The sequence below is a fragment of the Pimephales promelas genome, chromosome 8 (genome assembly GCF_988280905.1).
Source record: "Pimephales promelas chromosome 8, fPimPro1.hap1.1, whole genome shotgun sequence".
Taxonomy (NCBI): Eukaryota; Metazoa; Chordata; class Actinopteri; order Cypriniformes; family Leuciscidae; genus Pimephales; species Pimephales promelas.
The window spans coordinates 33301358-33322534 of NC_142776.1; the positions used below are offsets into that span (position 1 = coordinate 33301358).

A 21177-nucleotide genomic window follows, 5' to 3' on the forward strand; every position below is an offset into this window, starting at 1 on the left:
AGTTAAATCCCGCCTCCTGCCTCTGCGTCTCGTTTCTCATTGGTCCTTAGTGCCTAAACACTTCGATCTGATTGGCTGTTTAAGATGTCCGTTTGCGTTCTTTCACAGCAGATGAACTTCTTCGGTGAAGCCGATCTTCAACAACGGCGCTTCTCGATGAGCGATATTGGAAGCTGATCAAACCTGGCATGGCACCCACAACGGTGAGAATGTCCTCTTTATAACATATGACTTAATATTTATAAAGAAAGTAAGTCGAATAAAATAAGCACGAGAGGAAGAGAAAGTTTTTTTGTTTGTTTTGCAAAGACAGGATACAGACTGTATGAATAGTTAATGCTGATGTTGACAGCAACTTTTTTTAAAAACGAAAAAGTATTTTGGAGTTTGTTATATGAGCATCTGTACATGAAAAGTAACAAAAAAATGGAAACTTCGGTTTTTTAAGTAAACAGTTAACTGATTTTTTTATTTTTCGTAACTGATTTTTACTTGTCAGATCTGCATGTAAAAGGCTGTATCTCAAAACGGAGTGAACTGTCTACCTAGGGAGCATTTGTCTATCAATAGGCGCGTGCATCATTTTGGTGCATCAGAAATGCTGGTGCCCTAAACTGCATTCTAGATAGACTGTAACGTTACTCGATTTGGAGGCATAACGCCAAAGAATGTCGACTAAGAGTAACTTTGGGTCACTCTGTAGTTTAGGGTCCAATTCTCACTAGTAATTACCGGTAACTAGCCTAACTCACTAACAACTATGACTTTTGCCTCAATAAACTCCTAATTACTGCTTATTAATAGTTAGTAAAGTAGTTGTTAAGTTCAGGAATAGGATTAATGGATGTAGTATATGGTCATGCAGAATAAGGCAATAATATGTGCTTTATAAGTATTAATAAACAGACAATATCATAGTAATTTGCATGCTAATAAGAAACTAATTAAAGGAGTAGTAGAAGCTGCAATGAAACTCTCATTTGGACCTTGAGCCGTTTGGTTTCCAATGAAGCCCATTATATGGAGAAAATCCTGGAATGTTTTCATCAAAAACCTTAATTTCTTTTCGACTGAAGAAAGAAAGACGTGGACATCTCGGATGACATGGGGGTGAGTAAATTATCAGCAAAAGTTTTTTTAAAAAGTGAACTACTCCTTTAACATTGAGAATTGGACCCTAAACTAACGCGTCACCGAACTTTGAAATGTTTTACAGCACAGTATAAAATAAAAATATATATTTTAATAAATGCAATAAATGTTCAATATGCTAAAAAAATACTATCACTGATTTTTTTGTTTCATTATTTGTGATACAGTTTTTTTCTTTTTATAGTTTTCATGATTTTCGAAATCATATTTGTACAGTAATATTGTGAACTATTTAAATGTTTTAACAGAGACTTTATGCAGTCTGTACAGCTGACCACATCAACAGGCAGTTGACATTGGGCCATCTGTTTTGTAGCTCACAAGCAGCTTGAGGATTAAATTAATTACCCTCTGACATGTCGGGTGAGCTTGGACTCAAACACTGACTGCTTCAGTCTAGCTCCAGGGGAAAAAAATGCTGGGTAATTTAAGAAGCATTTGGGCCGATGTTGAATGCTGTAGCACCCTCTTTAATTCAGAGAGGCATGGGCACCATTAAAGAGGAAATGCCAAATTAGTCAACCATGAAGAACACTATCGGATAATGCCCAAGTGCACATAAAAGGAGGTTCTGTAGATGCATACAAGTCTTTTTAGGAACTTTTCCTCATCTCCACATAATGATTCATGCTGAATCACAAGTTTAAGTAAAGAGACATCGGCTAGAAAAACAAGTGAGTCTAGTTAAGAAGTATTTTTCACACTTGATCTATGTCTGCATAGTTCAATGCATCATATAATTTCCCTTTGGTTTTATCAAAGGCAAAGTGAAGTTGTGAAATTAGCGTGTATAAAGTATGGCTTTGCGTTGAAGCGCTTCAAATTAGCGCTGTTTGAATGGGTAAACCGCAAAACCATGAAAGCTTTCTTGCATACTCGTGCCCTCAGATCTAGTATGCCGTTCCCATCTGTGCACAATGCACCAAAAAGAACCTGACTGCTATTTACAAGGACAAGTTTGACTAAAGGTTGCACAACACAGATGAAAGGGAGAATCTGAATGCACTGCAAAGTACAGTAATGCGATTTTTCTGGGAGCTCTGACGTGGAAGTCAAGCTTCCAAGTTTCAGCTGGAGCACAGTAGCTGGACGAGCATATTATGTAACACTCTGAGACTCCTGGATCGTGACTTCATGATGTGGAAACTTTGGCTAACCACACAAATCTCAACATGAAGCGCCATTAAAAGCAAAGTGGGGTCAGAGAGAAGAAATCCAGATTCAGTTTCATAAGATTATTTCAGCTGAGGCTTGCAGCGTGGGGTCAAAGCATTTATAGTGCGCAAAGCTATATGGGAAAGTGAAATTCGATGCTTTCAAAGTTGTCTATGCGCAATTACCGAGTATTTCGAAGTGAGGGCTCGGGAAGGAATTTCAGGCAATCTTACCCTACCAACAACACGTCTCTTTCACTAGCTGTCTATCAATAGAAAAGTCGTGGAATGCTGCTTTAGCTTTGATATATGAAAGATGCTTTGACTCATAAGAATAAAATGGAAAAAATGACCTGCAGTGAAAGAAACACAACATGGGAATGGGAATTTTTCCTGAGACAGCTCTGATCTACAGCCATTATGTTCTCGGGAAAGCCTGTTAAAGGGATAGTTCACACTAAAATGAAATTTGAGTCATCATTTACTCACATTGGTGTTGTTCTAAAGCCATATGGTCTTCTTTCTTTTATGGACCACAAAAGGAGAATTTAAAAAAAAAATCTGATCAAATGCGACATGTGCTGTATATTCCAAGTGTTTTGGAGGTATACAATATGGTTTAGTGAAAATTCGCCCCCCAAAAAATTTACTTAAAGGAGTAGTTCACTTTTTAAAAAAAACTTTTGCTGATAATTTACTCACCCCCATGTCATCCAAGATATCCATCTCATTCTTTCTTCAGTCAAAAAGAAATTAAGGTTTTTGATGAAAACATTTCAGGATTTTCTCCATATAATGGACTTCATTGGGAACCAAACAGTTCAAGGTCCAAATGAGAGTTTCAGTGCAGCTTCAAAGGGCTTTAAACGACACCAGACGATGAATATTTCACAATGTTACTGTTTTTATTGTATTTTTGATCAGATAAATGCCACCTTTGTGAGCATAAAAAACTTCTTTCAGACCTCAAACTTTTAAACAATAGTGTGTGAGTGACAAATATGCATGCAAGTTGATATTTAATGAACATGTGCAATGTGCATGCTGCATTCAGACTGAAAACAAAAAGAAAAATGATTTAGTGCACTTGTTTACTGTGCCTTTGTCTTGTTTATTTCATTATAATGTGTGTTGAATAAGCAGCACACTGTACAATCAAGACAAGCACATCAGTATTATAGCAGACTGCAGTCATTTGGTCTGCAGATGGAAAATAAAGGAGAGGATTTGTAGACTTGGATATTTTTTGCCTGACTGCATGTTTTGCCAAACAATTTATTCTAAACTTTGCTTTGATATAGTGTACCGTTTATTGAAAGCAGTCATTAGAATCCCTGAATACATTTTTTCTAACACTCATTTGCTCTGTGTTTTGTTCTCTTTTCAGGAGGCGAGGCTAAACGTGGAGGCTCTGAGTAAGAGAGAAGTGCTGCTGCTCTTCAGTGTTCTTGAGGGAGAGCTGGAGGCCAGAGACTTTGTCATACAGGCACTCAAGGTTAGTGCCGTCTCTTTAATGCAGATGTAGGACAAGAATGTTTCTATAGTTTCTTTGTAAGAAGCAATCTATGGCAGTATGGGCAAATTGTGCTGCTCTCGTTTCTGAAAGAAACAGTTCATCATTTATCATTAGTTATGGTCCATTAGAGGTTCACCGATTGATCGGTTTTGATGATTAATCGGCACCGATAACCATATTAAAAACATAACGATACTTTTTCCGGGTTGCGTAAGGTTATACAGTATGAGATATAACACTTTCATTTCAATGCTGTGGCCTTTGTGTAGATATTTAAAGATGACCATCTTTTAGCATGACTGTTTGGATTTATATGAAATGGTAAGAGTTTACAATGAAATACTCAGTTTCAGTCAATCTCATGTTAATCTTGAGTACCTATATAGAGTAGTATTGCATTCTTCATATCTCCAAAAACTCTTTAGTTTTATTATATTTATAAAAGAAAGATGGGCTGTACCGAGACTTTCCGGAAAAAAACGAGGAAGTGGAGGCGTGCTGTGTGGGCGGAGCTAAATAATCACGAGCGCGCGAAGCTTTTGCGTTGAGAGCGTCTGGAAGCTGTGACATCCCAAAACAAACTATGGCTAACAATCAGATTCAGCCATACATTTTTGATCCCGAATCAGATCCCGAGGCTGAAATTGAAGACGAGCAGCAGCAACGACTACAGCAGGACGTCTCTATGTGGTGTGTACTGGAACTGTATAACTTATATTTGTCTAGCGGTTTTTGTAAATGACTAATTTTCACTTAATGTCGTCGTATTTTATTTTTTTTAAAAGGTGTACATGTGGTAAGTGTAGTTTGATGCTAACTGAGGCGAGAGTTTTTTAAAAGTAGAAATAATTTGAACTTGAGCTATGTCATGCGCGAATTAAAATAACTTACAACATTTATGTGTGTTTACTCGTGGTTTATGAGGACATGATTTGGTTTTACAATAAACAACACACCTACGGTATGCGCGGCCTCGCTGTCCTCTGGTCGACGTGTGTGTGGGCGTTTTTTTTTTTTAAAGAGAAATGCTCATATATGGAGTTCCACTCTCGTCTGCATCATTAGATCCATGATCGGAAAAAAAACCAGCCGAAACTTGTACTAACCCGGAAGTAACATTTTCGGCACAGAAAGTCTCTGATATTCGTCCAAAATATATATATTTTTTAAAAACTTTGGCCATGTTTAGCATGAGAACTCATCTCTTTAACACTGTAAACCACTCTGAATACATGAAACCATTTTACCCCCCCTTTCACCAAAGTATTGTTCATTGTTAAATTCAATATTTTACATTTTAAAGTCGATATCTTAACATTAGTTAATGCACTATGAATAAACATGAATAATCAAGGTGTAATTAATATAGTAATATTTTTTTATATTTAAAAAGTAAAGTACCGTTTATTTTTATGGTACAGTACTGTTTTTTCTGCCCATTTTTGTATTAAAGTTCAGCAATGTGTAATGTTTGTTTTTATTCATTATCCATTTTACGAACTAACGGTTGATTAATCGGTTATCGGACATCGTTATTAGTAAAATTTGCGTGTCAAGTAGTAGCCATGTCATTCCAAATCCATATGCTTTTACTTTTTGTGGAGTTTTTTTTTGTTGGAGAATCTTCCCATAGCTCTTAATTTAGACCAAAAACAACCATGAAGAACCACAAAATCCAAGTCTTCTTGAGCTATTTGATAACTTTGTGTGGAGAACAGGTCAATGAACATCACATAACCATAATTAAATGAACATAAAAAAAATCCCTGTGTCATCATGTAGAATTTATTTAGGAGCATCTGGAGTTATTTAACCATTCAAGATGTTTAGATGTAACTACTAACAGTGCTGCATGTTTTCCGAGTAGCTGCGAACCAAGTCGTACATCAGTCGTAATTTACACAATTAGGCTCCTCTGTTATTGACGGCTCTTATAATCTTGTGGTGTGTATTTCTTAGAGAGTTCCCTTCATCCATACTCAAATGAGGCACTTGAATGAAAGCTGAAACATCTCAAACAAACATATAAACAAGCTGAGACTGTACTCAATAATATTCATTTAAAATTATTTTTTGTCAATACTACTAATAAATCAATACTTCAATAATGATACGCCTCAATTATTGCCTATTGACAGTCAGTAGTTCACTGTCAAACAGGTTTAACTCTTCGCACAGCAGACTAGATACCCAAGAGAGACGTTACAGCCGTATCACTCAATGAAATCCAGATGTCTGTCTGGTTCATAGCTCAATCATGCACGCTAGCATATTAACGCTAACATCCTGTTAGTGTATTAAACATCAGTGCACAGTTTATCTACGACAGAAGTTCAGTTTATATAAGATATGCAAAAGCTAAACATTTAATAAGATAATTTTAGCCTTTGTATAACCAGAAATGATGGCGTTGGCTATGAAGAGTTCTTGGTTAGCTGTGCAACAAACATCGCACACGGTTTTTGGGATAGTTGCCGAGAACCTACACTAAGATAAATGCCATAGTGATGGATATTTGATCACACCCGCCGTTTGTTGTTCTTCCTGTCTGAACTTAAGTGTTTTCCTATTTGCTGACTTTCCAATTTAACTGCAATTCAACGTTCATCGACTTTTAATTAAAGCCGACTGGATCTCATTTTACCTTGCTTTTCCATCAGACCTTTTCTGTTTAAGACTCCTACTACATTCCAGCACTGTGGCTGGGCCTCATCCCACTCTTCTGGTGAACACCAGGCTTACAAACACAGCTCAGCAGACACAACTAAAGTACCATGTAAATACCATGGTATTAGGGTTGGGTACCGAAATAGAGAACCGGATCCGATGTAAACGGTAGTAACCAGACCGAATAAGAACGGAAATTTCGGTGCCTGATTCTCTGTGAGTCTGAGTCTCTGTGTCATGAGGCGCACACACGCAAAGTCTCCCTCTCCGCCGTGCCCACAATACGGTTTGAAGCACAGTCTGTTCTATCTTGCATGCACGCTCTAGATTCCAAGAGATTTTAACTAATCTGTGGGCATCAGGGAGCTGTTATCAATATGCGGGAGACTCCCGGAACGTCTAGGTGTGCCGATTGTCTAAATCACACAATCCATTGGCTGACGCTCACGTCATCATTTTATATTAGCGCGCGCATCATCTGCTCCTCAGATTTCTCTGCCAAAAAAGGAAGCTTGTCGGCAGCACGAGGAGTTTGGCAGCAAACGATTCAGAGATCAGACGTTCTCTTTCATACGTTCCCAAGACGCAGCGGGAACGAAATACCAAACTCGCCAAACTTAGCGCCAGTGTTGTAGTACTCGAGACTCGGACTCGTCTCGTACTCGGTCTCGAGACCATATTTTAATGGTCTTGGTCTTGTCATGGACTCGTGTTCATTTGGACTCGGAATTGAGTCGTACTCAAGCATTTTTTTTTTAGGACTCGGAATTATTCCCGAGTCCACTCGAGTTCAATTACAAATATTTTTCATGATTATTAATGTATGTTAATAAAATATTTCTTTAAATTGATTGACACGCCCAGTGATTGGTGATTTTCTAGTGCGCAACTGCGCATGACAAATTGTAATAAAATTACTTTTAACACCACCTACTATGTGGCCTTTTTACCGTAAACTGATCATATTTAATATAAGTAAATTCAGTAAAAAAAAAAAAAAAGGATTTCTCTAAGTAAATAAAAGTAAATTAGGTAATCAACCCTCACTGGTCTCGGACTCGACCGTCTCTGGTCTCGGACTCGACTCGGACTCGACTCTCTATGGACTCAGTGTCGACTCGGACTCGACTCTCTCTGGTCTCGGTGTCGACTCGGACTCGAGTGAGGTGGTCTCGATTACAACACTGCTAAGCGCTGCGTAACTAGGACAATGACCAGATAACTCACATTACTGGTTCAAGCGGACAATACATGGGAACCTGTAGCCATGTCGATATTATTAGTAATCTCTATTAATCTCCAGTTTTATTACATTATTTGATACATTATTGTTTTATTTGATATTATGTAAATGTGAAATTTTATTTTCTATTGGTTTATTTATATCACCATATGTTACTTGTATTTATATTATTTAAAGATTCAAGTTAATATTGTGTCCAGTTTGTCCCTGTAAATAAAGGGGGTATTATTTTTTTGACATAGTGTGTGCGGTTTCATTTTGTTAAGTACCGTTTCAAGAACCGTTTAAGCACCGGAACCGTTTAAAAAATACAGAGTAGGTACTGGTATCGGATAAAACCCAACCGATACCCAACCCTACATGGTATATACAAATAAATAGCAATTCAGTACTATTATATTGGTGAATCTCGCACAAAAAAAAAAAAAAAAAAACTGTTGCGGTGTGTTTGATTAGGGTTGAAGCAAAACAGTGGCTCTCCAGGATCATCCCTGATGTACACAATAAGTGCATTGTATCAAATGATTAATTGAAATGTAGGACATAGCCTAAAGACACCTAATATAAAGTGGGGCCCATAATATATACAGTATATAAAGCGGATTTACTTATTTGGCAATTTAGGAATGACTCAGAATCAGCCAGATGGTGAGCAAGACAACTTCCTTTTTGAGCATATCATCTGCGTCAGTACAAACGGCAATACTCTGGGCCCCTGGTTTTGTTCCAAAATACACTTTGAATGTTATTTGTTCTCTGCATAAACACGCACAAACATGTCAAACATTATTCCGCACATTTCCTGTTGTATAGTTTCAGCTTTAAATTTTATTGTAGTGCCATTGGTTCATCTGATCATGTTAGCACGGTAATAAAACTCAGCATCTGTGCTCTCAGATCATGTGTTTTTGTGGTAAAGCTGTTTGGAAGACTGCACAGATATTATCTGCTGCATTCCTGTTCTTTAAAGCACTGGACTGAGGCTATGCGAGTGTCACAAACGGTAGATTCAGGGTATTAACCGCTCTTTTGAATCACTTTAAGTGACTTCTTAAGTAACCCAGCTGCATATTTCTTCTAAAACTCTGTTTTTTAGGGGCGATGTTCTGGCATGCTGGGATTACAATCTCTGCCATTGTCTGCTTTGAATGAGGTCATTAAGGCATGACTTTTCTGCTTCGACTCTCTCGAACACATACACACATTACAATTGTCTTATGCATTTGGTCAAAAGAAAAGTCACATCACAACTGCCTCTATTCTCGGAATAACTTCATTAGCCATGCTAATAGTACACACAAACACACTTCATTATTTTCTCATGGTGCTTTCCCAAAAGTGGAACTAAATAGTATTTTGCTTTAATAATCACTTCCATACTTATTTATGCCCCTTAGCAGCTATTGACTTTTCAGGGAAAACTTGAAAACATTTCATGACTAACAAGAAAATCGTTTTAAATAGTTAGACTTTGAGTTCAAGAAAGAATGCCTCCCAGGTGTCCATCTCAAAGTTGAAAGTAAGTTTTATGAATCTTATCAACATTCAAAAATAGCTTCATATGTTTTTTGTTTGTTTGTTTTTGTCATTTGAGGAGCTAGCATGGAGAGTGCAAATAGCAGATACCAAAAGTATCTCACTGTTGTCAGTATGTTGTTTACCTTTATCCCTGGTCACTTTAATTTTATTAGTGAAGATATATGTTATCTTTCTCTATCAGTGAAACACGCTCTCTCTCTCTCGCACACACACATACACACATAAAGGTTGTTTGAAGGCACCAGACTGGCTGACTTATCTTAAGTCATTAGTAAGGTTAATCTTACCAAGGCCCCCGTAATTGTTCAAGCTTTTAGCCTAAACACACACACACACACAAAGCATCATACATACAGAATGGAAAGTAGACATCTAGTTACTTGACAAACAAAAGATTTTGCATTGAGAACTGCTGTTGTTTATTTGGAGCTTACATTATCTTTCAAGTATATTGCTTGAATGGTACTTTCAACTCCCTTTATTTTAGATTAGATTTTGTGCCAGATTTGTATTGAAGAATATTAAAACAAGAAAACATAATAATCTACAGCATAATAAAATATATAGAATAAAATAGATCAGTGTTGTGTATCAAAGTACAGCAACAACACATTTTCATATAATAATATTTAAGGCCATTAAAAAATCCTTCTTTTTAGGACTTGACTAAATGCACCTTTTAGTCTGATTCTTCTTTTTAAAAATGTAATACTGGATGTGTGTGTTGGGCTTATTTTTATTTTGTGTGAACTAGAAGAGCTTCCAAGACAACAAAAAGTAGCTGTGGAATTTCTCAGGTCTCAGGACCATTCTGTCTTTCCTGTTTTGTTTTTGACTATCTTTAAATTGACTTGTGTCATAAATATGTTGCAATCCCTTTTTACTTTCCTTTTCCCCACTTTTCTTTTTGACTTCACTTCAAAGCGCTGAAATAAGGTTTTACTTATTATGTAACAGCTCCTAGATGCTTATCTTCAAGATGTCTACTTCAGAAACGCCTTTCCTTACTTTTAATCTTTTTCCTTCAGTTTCTCATTTTTCCATATAATGTACAGGATGTTTTCTAAAACAGGGAGTTTTGCCCACTAACTTCCAATATGTTTCAGTAGGGAATTACATCCCAATTGGAAAGAAAACTGCATTCAGCAAAGACCAATGGCATTCATCTTTAAAGCTGCTCTATGTATTTTTACAGTTTTAAAACTATAGTATTGGTGATAATGTTACCCAACTTCATTCTCATATTCTCCTATGTGTTGTTAAGCATCTCCAGTAGGACAAAACCAGAGGTTTTGCTCTCTTTCTAGCTCACCCTTTCTGCTTCAGAGACACTCATTCATTGTGTCACGTCTGCACAGCACATTTATCTGTTCTAGCATCAGCACCAAAGAGGTTCACAAAGGTGTATTGTTGCTGAACTTAAGTAAAAGATTAAAACACACTTTCCAGATGGACATGCATTGAATCTATCAATCTAAGAGCAAATGATTCGAGTAGATTTAACATAGATCATGTAGATCATGACATGACATGTTAAAAACAGTCTTAAAAACGTTTAAACTGTTTCTATTCTACTATATACAGCTTTTGGACTGGTAATAATTATTTATGGTCTGTAAATTTTCATCCTCCATTGGCAGGTGTGGAAAAACGTTAATGATGGTACCTGGTGTGTGTTTAGATGCATTTCCATCTGTGTGTCTTTACCCCTCCTCCTGACATTCATTTTCATACCTCTATTCCCTGTAGACATTTTTCAACAGTTCCCACTCTCACAGCTTTCAGCTGGAATCACCAAACATGCCATGTCATTCCAAACTGCCGTGAAGGAGGTGGAGTATTTCATCCCTCTTTTCTTTTTACATTTAAACTCCAAAACTCTTTTGTTACAACCAAAATACGTTTATAAGTAACCACACAGAACATCCTAAAGGTCCCGATATACCCGATATAGGTCACGATAAACATCCTAAAGGTCCCGATATACTTAGCGAAATCGAAGAAGAAATTTCGAAACAGTTTGCCTAAGTGAACTTTCCGGAAAATTTCGCTCAGACTGGAAAAAACCTTCGAACTACCATTGGTCTATGACGATGATGTAATAGGTAGGTGTGCTTCTGAAGCTCCGCCTTATTTGACGTGGAAATCTTCGCCAGTTAATTTTTTCCGTTTAGTTCGTCGCAGTCAGACGTCTCAGAGTAAAAACATGAGTAAATCAGAGAGCCACTTTAAAGTAATTCTAATTGAAAGAGACACTGAGACAAAAAATCTGATATTTTTATCACATCTCATCTTATCACACAATTTTTCTGCACACGTGTAAAACAAAAATCCGCACGAGATCCGATTTTTTCGCATCCGTTCTGAGGCGTACTATTATTTTAATAAAACAGCTTCGCTACTGAAATCTATATTATAGGCTATTTCTAAGCAATGAGGTGTTAACTTTGCTGTTTTTGTAAATAAACTGACAAGCTTTAATTTACATGGAGACTCACACCGGTAATTCACAATTACAGTCTCTCTCTCTCTTTCATTAATTCTTTTGATTTCATTCAAATAAATGAAATTTTACCACGCTACTAAAATAACAACGAAAATTGCCGTTATTTTCCAGTCTATTTCTGTTCAGTCAGATTTTGCGCTGCAAACACATCCATGACAGCTTTTAACTTATCCATGCTGGCAAATAATCATGGCCACCCGACGTGAATTATAAAATCATTTTAGTACGACCATTCAAAACTGTTGCATAGTAAAGTGATCACCAACAGAATGATTTTGGGTGGGAATTAATTAAACTAAACATTTAATAAATTTAATAAACATAAATTAAACATTTATTGGATACCAGTCATGTCTAAAGTGAATGTAAACAAGCGGGATAAAAGAATACAGTCAAATGATCAGATTTATGCATTAAGACTTGCAGTGTAAATGCAGCCTGACACTATTTCCTTGTGTATACTAAAGCCGTTTGCTTTAAAGCAATATATTGTATAAAATGGTATATAAATAAACGTGACGTGACTGGAGCACCAAATTCCTGGGCTTGTGCAAACACGTCGCTATGATCAGACGCTTTCTTAACTGCTGTTTTCTCACCCTTGGCTGTGTGTTGTGTTTAGTTTGGTTTTTAAAGGAAATCACGAAGTACATATTTAAAATTCATCTAATCGCCGCTCACAGGGATGTTTGCTAACAGTATACCGCTGCAGTATATTTATGCATCTCTGTCCGGTAACTTTTGCAAGAACGTTTTTTTTTCTCTGTCGTTCTGGAATTGTCAACATTACTTGAACCCTGTAATATAAGACTCTTCCTAGCTAATGGTGACTCTAGTTCACCTTATCCTTGTGTTGTTGTTTTTTTCTGGGTCAAATCTGAGCCCTTTTAGTTCAGAGTCGTTTCAGGAGGTATTAAATTACTCCAGCTGGAACTTTTTTTATGTGTCCCATTCACTGCATTTACCCTACCTAGACTGAAGCAATTGTTTTCATCCCTATATGGACCCCTTGCTTGACCTCTTGCTTAAAACAGCAAACACGGAGCTGAACACACACACATATACACAGAGCCTTAGAGAATGGTTTATGTTGCTTTTGGCAGGGTCATATGCTCTGTATCATCTCATTTCCTGTTTAGAAAGCAAGTATGGACTGAGCGTGTCTGTGTGAAAGAGAAAAACGGAGGCCGCTTTACTAGACTTGCAAAATGAAATGGAAGCTACAAAATGAGCCACAAACTCCCCTTAATACTAAGATATTAGATCTCAAATAGCTGTTTCGTGTCAAAAGATTATGGACATTTTGATCTCTTTAAACACTAATTGTTTAAACTGATATCTAATAAAATCCATCTAAAATAATCAAATAAATCCCTCTTCCTCTGTCTCTTTCTCGCCACAGGCCCAGCGTAGAGATTCCAACATGTGGGAGAGATATGGCAAGTACAACCTGAGCGACCCGTTCCTGGCCCTGCAGAGAGACAGCGAGGTCCTCCAGAGCTCCGGCCAGACCAAGGGAGATGGAGGAAGTTCCTCCCAGAGACGAGAGGGCGTCTGTGGGGCCACGGCTCGCTTGGACCCTTTAGCGGTGCTGAAGCTGGTGGTCGGACACTGCAGAAGGATGCAGGAGAAGATGCTGAAACAGCTGGCGGCTGCCGAGAACAGACACAGGAGGGTGAGTTTATGCTGCTCAATAGCTAAAAGCCACTGACATCATTACTGATGTGAACATCATATAGTTTAAATTGGATTTACCACAGTGTATCAGGTCAAGGAGAGATTGGAGTGGTTTATAAACTAATCTTTGTGTCGTTCTGTCACCCCTCTGTGGTGGTTTCAGGTCATTGCTGATCTGGAGGAGGAGAAGAGAAAGCATGCTGAGGATACTGCTGAAGGAGATGATGTCACTTACATTCTGGAGAAGGAGAGAGAGCGCCTCCTGCAGCAGGTACAAAAAACTGATCATATTATAGGTACTCCTAGGATGGAAACAGGCTACAAATCAAAATGAGTCTTTGCTCTATTAAAATATATATTGAAACGTGATTTTTTTTTAATACATTTACATATGCAAGCTTGGCATCATCTTATTAAATGTGCACATTTTTGCATATAACACCAAAAGTGTTGGATACCACAGAATATGTATTTCATTAAAAGACCTGATTGTTAAAGCCTTTGTCAAAAGGTGTTTTATGTAACACGATATTTAATTAAACATGCTTTTTATACACATAACATTTAAAATAAATGCTGATCTTTTGAACTTTCTACTCATCGAACGAAGTCTGTTTTCAACATTGATAATTATAAGAAATGTTTATTGAGCTGCAAATCAGCATATTAAAATGATTTCTGAAGGATCATGTGACACCGAAGACTGAAGTAATGATACAGAAAATTAAGCTTTGCATCACAGGAATAAATAACATTTTTTTCAAATATATTAAAACTATGGAAGCTTGTTGCCGCCACAGAATGTAAAATAAAAAAGGTAATTGCGACTTTTTATCTCACAATTGCGAGATTGTAAAGTCAGAATTGCGTGATATAACGTAAGAATTGCTAGATATAAAGTTGCAATTGCGTGTGATAAAGTCAGAAATGCTTGATATAAAGTCAGAATTTCGAGATTTTAACTATTCTGAGGGAAAAAAATTAATTGGCCTGATAACTCGCAATTGCCAGTTTATATCTCACAATTCTGAGAAAAAATCAGAATTTCGACATATAAACTCGCAATTATGTGTTATAAAGTCAGAATTGCGAGATAAAAAGTCGCACTTCTTTTTTTCTGAGAATTGTGACTTTATATCACAATTCTGACTTTATATCTCGCAATTCTGACTTTATTACACGCAATTGCGACTATATAACTCAATTGCAACTTTATTTCTCAAAATTCTGACTTTATATCTCGCAATTCTGACTTTATTACACGCAATTGCGACTATATAACTCAATTGCGACTTTATTTCTCAAAATTCTGACTTTATATCTCGTAATTCTGACTTTATTACACGCAATTGCGACTATATAACTCAATTGCGACTTTATTTCTCAAAATTCTGACTTTATATCTCGCAATTCTGACTTTATTACACGCAATTGCGACTATATAACTCAATTGCAACTTTATTTCTCAAAATTCTGACTTTATATCTCGCAATTCTGACTTTATTACACGCAATTGCGACTATATAACTCAATTGCAACTTTATTTCTCAAAATTCTGACTTTATATCTCGCAATTCTGACTTTATTACACGCAATTGCGACTATATAACTCAATTGCGACTTTATTTCTCAAAATTCTGACTTTATATCTCGCAATTCTGACTTTATTACACGCAATTGCGACTATATAACACAATTGCGACTTTATTTCTCAAAATTCTGACTTTATATCTCGCAATTCTGATATTATTACACGCAATTGTGACTTATATAACGCAATTGCGACTTTATTTCTCACAATTCTGACTTTATATCTCACAATTCTGACTTTATTACACGCAATTGTGACTTTACATAACGCAATTGTGACTCTATTTCTCACAATTCTAACTTCATATCTCGCAATTGTGAGATAAAAAGTTGCAATTTATTTATTTTTTTTATTCAGTGGCGGAAACAAGCTTCCATATAAAACAGACGACATTTTAAATTGTAAAAATATTTTTGAGTAATTTATTTTGAGTAAATGCAGCATAAGACCTTAAACTTCTGAACAGTAGTGTATATTCTCTGAAAAAATGTCTTATCTTACAAAATGTTTTCTGTAAATCTATGAATCGATCAGTGTATTTTGATCTGATTTAGTTTTTATACACGTTTAGTTGGAGTTTGAGAAGGCAAAGACCCCCCGAATGGAGAGGGAGAACAAACGCCTGCACGATCAGTTAGAAGACCAGCGAGTCCAGCATAAACAGCTCATGACGGCACTGAGTCGGGAATGCAAACGCTCCGGCACCCGCGCACACGAGGAGTCCCAGCGTGCCAACGAACTCAGCCATCGCCTTGATCGCGAGCGAGCGGCCAATCAGACTCTGAGGGCGGAGCTTGAGGAGGAAAAGAAGCGGGCTATGCAAATGGAGGCGAGGCGAGAGGAGCTGTTGGCCGAGTTTGACACTGAACGGGAGCAGCTTGGGCTGAGAATACGGAAAGAGGAAGCTCGCTGTAACGCACTACAGGAAGAACTAGAGCGATTGAGGAGAGAGATGAGAGATGCTGAGGAGAAATCAGATAAGACCAAGACAAAAATGAACGGACATCTTACTCCTACGGAGGAAGATGCAAGTGTTGAGAAGCAGTTAACCAATGGGAGCTCTCCGACCAGTTCACAAGCTCACAGCCCTACGACAAGCAATCAGTCACCAGACGTGCCTAGTGTACAAGCTGCGTATCAGGCTGGCATCAACCAGCGCTTCCACGCAGCCCGACACAAGTTCCAAGGCACCAGTGATCAAGAGAGCGTCTCTTCCCCTCCGAACAGTCCGCAGGACCTTTTATCCTGTGTGGCTCCACCAGACAACGTTTCATCTAAACAAGCAGCCCGCATCACTGTCACACAGGCCCTGAGTCGCTTCAGCACTCAGCAAGGTGCCAGCACACCAACTTCCCCCAACAGTTCCCCTTTCGGTACAGATTACCGTACGTTGGCCCACTCTGGGATGTTGTCTCCCACCATCAGGTCTCCAACTATCCCCAGAGCCGACAGAGGGAACCCACCTCCGCTCCCACCCAAGAAACCAGGCCTTGCCGAAACGCCACTTTCTCCGGCCACCCTGCGAGCTGCTCACTTGGCTAAAATGTCAGCCGGTTGCGGACGCGGCTGCAACCCAGAGAGCAGCAAAGAACCAGACCTGGTGCTGTCATCTAGCGGCTAGCAAGCACAAATGATGAACGATCACGTCAAACACTGTTGATTTTTTTTTTTTTGTAAGGGATGTTTCAGGTTTTTTAAATCATTTTGGAAAATTTGAATGATATATTTTCTATGTAAACTTGCTATGTTACAATATCTCATTGAAATGCATGTTGATTTTGTGCATGAATACATTATACATTCTATATTTTCTTTGTCACCCGTGAGAAAATAAGACCCGTTTATCACTGACAATCACCAGCTTCTATAGTTTTATATATTGTTATTCTGACAAATATTTATATATAAACACACTAGCATTCAAAAGTTTGGGGTCAGTAAATGTTTTTTTGAAAGAAATTATTTTTATTCAGGAAGGACGCATTATATTAATCAAGACACTTTCAATTCATCAAATAATCCTGAAAAAAAAAAAATGAATAATAATAGCATAAAAAAGTTACCAACCCCAAACTTTTGAACTTCTTGACCATTTTACCCTTCCCTGTCATCTGGTTTATACACTGAACTATATATTTACAGATTGCATGTGCAAACAATCCTTTGCTATCTCACATAGCAGTTTGTTTTTTGTATATATAAAGACGTTCAGAATCATGTTACAGATGTTTTGTTCTGTTTGTCTATACAGTTTTTGTATACTTTTTGTGATCTGATATGAATGTTATTTTTGTAACCAATATCATCCATACATTTTTTTTTTAACTTGTAGAGACATGGGCTCGAACAAAATATTTACATTTGCATATCTGTCCCACCTAAATCCAGCCAGCAGGGGCCACTAGGTGGTAAAGTTACAGTATCACTCATAGGCTAACACTAGCACACTAGCTTACTGTGCAGTATACACTGTATACTACCTTCTATTTTGTAAACAAATAATATGCAAAATAAAGTTATTTTGATATTTAATCTGATTTTGTGTATAAATGTGGTAGTCTGCTCAAATAATGGTGATATTACTTAATTTGTCACACTAATAAATAGTATTATAGTATTAAATAGTATTAATTTTAACAGTAAAGGCTAAAGTAATTTCAAATTGACTCTATTTGGTGACATTTAATTATATTGACTTCCATTAATAACATGATCAGATCAGCAGTATACATTCAGATTTTTTCATACATATTCATAATGAAAACCTATAATGAATTTTTAAGTAAAAAAGAACAACTTGAAAGTGTTTATTTGGCAATAATTACTGGCTTATATGTTTTCCTGCCTAAATGGCTATTTACCAAATTATTTGCTTAAATATTAAGTATTAATTGATTTATGATTTGGGAAGAAAAAGCACAAAGTACTATTAAAAACATGAAGCACAGCTATGTAAGAAAGACTAATTTTTTTTTGTCAGATTATTACCAATCACTAATAATAATAATAATCAAAGTCTTCCAAAGAGTTACCAAATAATTAATGTTATTATAAAGTGTTACCTCTTATTTGAGCTGGTGATGTATAAGTCAGCATGAAACAGAAGTTGCAATAGTCTTTTCTTCCCGATTTTGATGTATATCCAAGTGAAACTGCTTCTCAAACAAGGTTTGAAACAGATTTTGTCCATTAGGAATTGATTGGATGGTTGTGGTTTGCTATTGGTCGATCTAGCGTGAATGACAGGTTGTCCCGCCCTCGCGCCAGTAAACACGTCATCAGAGAAGAGAAGACACTGTAAGAGAGTTATTGCGATTAAATATTGCAAGGGCACATGAATAATGATGTGCACAAATTAATCATTTATAATAAATATTTCATTAAAAATATGTGTTACGTTACGTACTACAAGCTCAGTCCCACAGAAATGAGTCAATGTCAATGTATGATTCTCATTTTGATGTTATAATGAAAGCACAACTGACTCTTAGATCTTCCAGGATCCGCTGTCTTAAACTCGGGACAAAGCGTGTGAAAAATGCGTATGCATCACAAGCATCCATGTGAGACTAACAGGAGCAGGGATCACAGTTTAACCAGCCAGGAGCCTCTCCCTAAATCCTAAATCCCCTCTTTATGTGTGTGTATATGTGTGTGAGTGTGTGTGGCCCGGGAAACAGCGAAGCAAACACGCATGAAGTATGTGCCACTCTGCCCCCCTGGTCACAATGGTCTTACCAGGTTCCAGTCAAGCGCAAATTCACTGCTTATTCAGTTTAGAACTGGGCTTGAAAAATATCATTTAAATCTATTTAAAAATTAAATCTAATATAATACAAATGAAATCTACTTATTTGAATTTGTCATTCTTTACATTATTTAATGTAATAAAAGTGTGAAGTATTTCAATTTTGACTAGTCCTTTAAGGTCCCTTCAAATATCAGTGCTGCTATTTCTGCTGACTACATTGGTTTATCTGTAGACGTCCTCTGTGTCAGGGGATGGTCACCCCCTCGGGTGGATGCTGCTAATTAACATTCCTGTTTGGGACAGTAGGTCGAGGTTGCGAGGCCGACAGGGACGCATGCCTGGCCTGGTGAAATCTGTCTCCCACACACTGCTATAATCACCAGTTCCTCTAGATTAGGGGAGGGGAGGGCACTGACCTCTCAGTACAGAAAGGACATGTCACTAATTATTGGTGCACATCCTGGGTCCCAAAGGGTTAAGTATCCCGGTCATACTCTGTTTAGAGACAACAAAATGATACAAGTGATGCTCTGCACTATGTGTGAGCTCCAATAGTAGCTACCTTTGGAACTATTTGGTATTTAATCAGTATTTAGTGGTGGTTCTGCAGGCAAGTATCATTAGCTAACACTTAAAGTATGTTTAATTAATTTGCAGTGGACTTATATACTGTAATCTATTAGATATACGTAGGCTATATATATATGAATGTCTGTTTCCAAGTATTTTCAAAATTCCCAAACTTCTAATACAACATATTTATATTATTTTAATATAAGTAAATAAGTGGCATTCCAACAAAATGGATACTATAAAAGGTATCACCTAAAGTGCATGTCATCCATTAATGATCTTGGCAGGAAGCTAAAGGACAGTGCATTCTTTCTGGAGCTCTTTGTTGTTTACTGTGCATTACTGTGTAGTGTGTATAAAACAGTTCCCCCTCCATTTAATAGCAGTGGTGTATTTTATGAGCAAGTTGGGGTTATTATATACAGTACATTTACAATGTCATGTCCCATATGAGCAATGACAATCTTTGCTGAGGAGAAATTCATTGTGTTATATATAGACTTGCACAGGCCAGTATGGCATGTTGATACCAAAACAAACACTGGACGTCTGGCCTGATATTACATTATGCAGTATACTGAAGCATGTTATAGAATCTAGATAGATAGATAGATAGATAGATAGATAGATAGATAGATAGATAGATAGATAGATAGATAGATAGATAGATAGATAGATAGATAGATAGATAGATAGATAGATAGATAGATAGATAGATAGATAGATAGATAGATATTCAACTTCTTTTTGAGATTTGTTTTGCTTGAAATATTGATCTTGTGCTATCTGGCTTTAAAAAAATTGTGAAGTAACTTACATTTTTAAGTGTAGCCTAAGTTTCCAAACACTTTCGAACAATTAAGGCACTGCAAGGTACAACAATATTAGGCTACATTACGAAGACATACGATAATATTATGTTAATCCAAGGTACTTCAAAAATGTCATGGTTTTACCATCATTGTAGTGTCCAAAACCGATAGTTTACTTCTTTGTAAGTTGTGTGAGGAACGCCTCAGCGTCTGACAGTGTGTTGAAAAGCGCGGCTGTTATCTGTGACAGCATCAGGAAATGTGTGTTGACGCGCGCTCATTCATCTCGTCTCCTCGTGCTGATTCCAGCCAATGAGCGCCAGCCAATGACACCCCCACCAACCAGAGATATTCCTCTGAATCTGAATCTGCGGGACAGATAGCCTACTGTACCTCACCCAATGGACCGGTCCGGACGCAATTAGGAACCGTAACAACTATTTTAACATAGACATTTTCAGATTCCTCCTGCTGCTTGAGTGAAAGGAACTCACTAACGTAACTAATGAATGTTTGGTATGGTCGGATATTATTTTTTTTTTCATTCACAGTACCTTTATCGATATTAACTACATTTTGAATTATGAGGAATACAGTATCTCAAGAGCCGTGATGAACCTGTGACATTTCGTTTTCTTTTTTGGATTAACTATTTCCCTTACAAACTGCCCGTCTACAACATGCGAGAGTTTGATGGACTTGGATGCGCGTCGGCGGCGCGCAGGGACAGAAAGCGCGTGCGTAAAGGATTTCTGTTTCGCCGTGAACCGAGCGGCAGCGCTCACCGGATTTACCGGCTCTTTATCCTGATGCTGCTCATGTTTACTCCCACGGTGGACTCGTCTTGGTGGTAGGTGTTTCTAATTGTTTAGGCTGTTTAAAGTGGCACAAGAGCCTGGCACTGGTTCATTTTCTTTTCGAAATCCAACTAATAGAATTGTTGCTGTCAGTTAAGTAGGCTATATTAATTCACTACACAGATAAACCAATACCATC

The 21177-nt window shown here is 37.3% G+C and overlaps 2 protein-coding genes and 1 long non-coding RNA gene across 5 annotated transcripts in view; 2 read left to right on the forward strand and 1 right to left on the reverse strand.

Annotated features, from left to right (window-relative positions):
- On the forward strand, positions 1-17577 carry cttnbp2nla (CTTNBP2 N-terminal like a). 3 transcript variants are annotated; one of them, XM_039692949.2, is made up of 5 exons: positions 1-203; positions 3694-3801; positions 13180-13452; positions 13618-13725; positions 15617-17577. In XM_039692949.2, exons 1-5 carry the CDS (start codon positions 189-191, stop codon positions 16664-16666), a joined length of 1554 nt encoding a protein of 517 aa, XP_039548883.2. In that variant the 5' UTR covers positions 1-188; the 3' UTR covers positions 16667-17577. The 3 variants fall into 3 exon arrangements, with proteins under 3 accessions (XP_039548883.2, XP_039548884.2, XP_088990534.1); XM_039692950.2 differs by lacking the exon at positions 1-203 and adding an exon at positions 1033-1110; XM_089134408.1 differs by lacking the exon at positions 1-203 and adding an exon at positions 11021-11103.
- The window catches only part of LOC148978126 (uncharacterized), a 22509-nt gene continuing 14790 nt past the window's right edge, over positions 13459-21177 (reverse strand). Inside the window, exons 3-4 of the long non-coding RNA XR_016169552.1 lie at positions 18108-18340; positions 13459-13629 (exon numbers count right to left, since the gene is read on the reverse strand). This is a non-coding gene — a long non-coding RNA (uncharacterized LOC148978126). The remainder of the gene's footprint in view (positions 13630-18107; positions 18341-21177) is intronic.
- The window catches only part of wnt2ba (wingless-type MMTV integration site family, member 2Ba), a 10526-nt gene continuing 9922 nt past the window's right edge, over positions 20574-21177 (forward strand). The window contains exon 1 of the mRNA XM_039692951.2: positions 20574-21031. Within this exon, the coding sequence (XP_039548885.2) occupies positions 20862-21031 (170 nt within the window). The 5' untranslated portion in view covers positions 20574-20861. The remainder of the gene's footprint in view (positions 21032-21177) is intronic.

What these genes read in the sequence shown, in the direction of transcription:
- cttnbp2nla (XM_039692949.2), top strand. An exon ending in TTGTCATACAGGCACTCAAG is followed by an intron (nt 3,802 to 13,179) that starts GTTAGTGCCGTC and finishes TTCTCGCCACAG; the next exon opens with GCCCAGCGTAGAGATTCCAA. An exon ending in CCGAGAACAGACACAGGAGG is followed by an intron (nt 13,453 to 13,617) that starts GTGAGTTTATGC and finishes TGGTGGTTTCAG; the next exon opens with GTCATTGCTGATCTGGAGGA.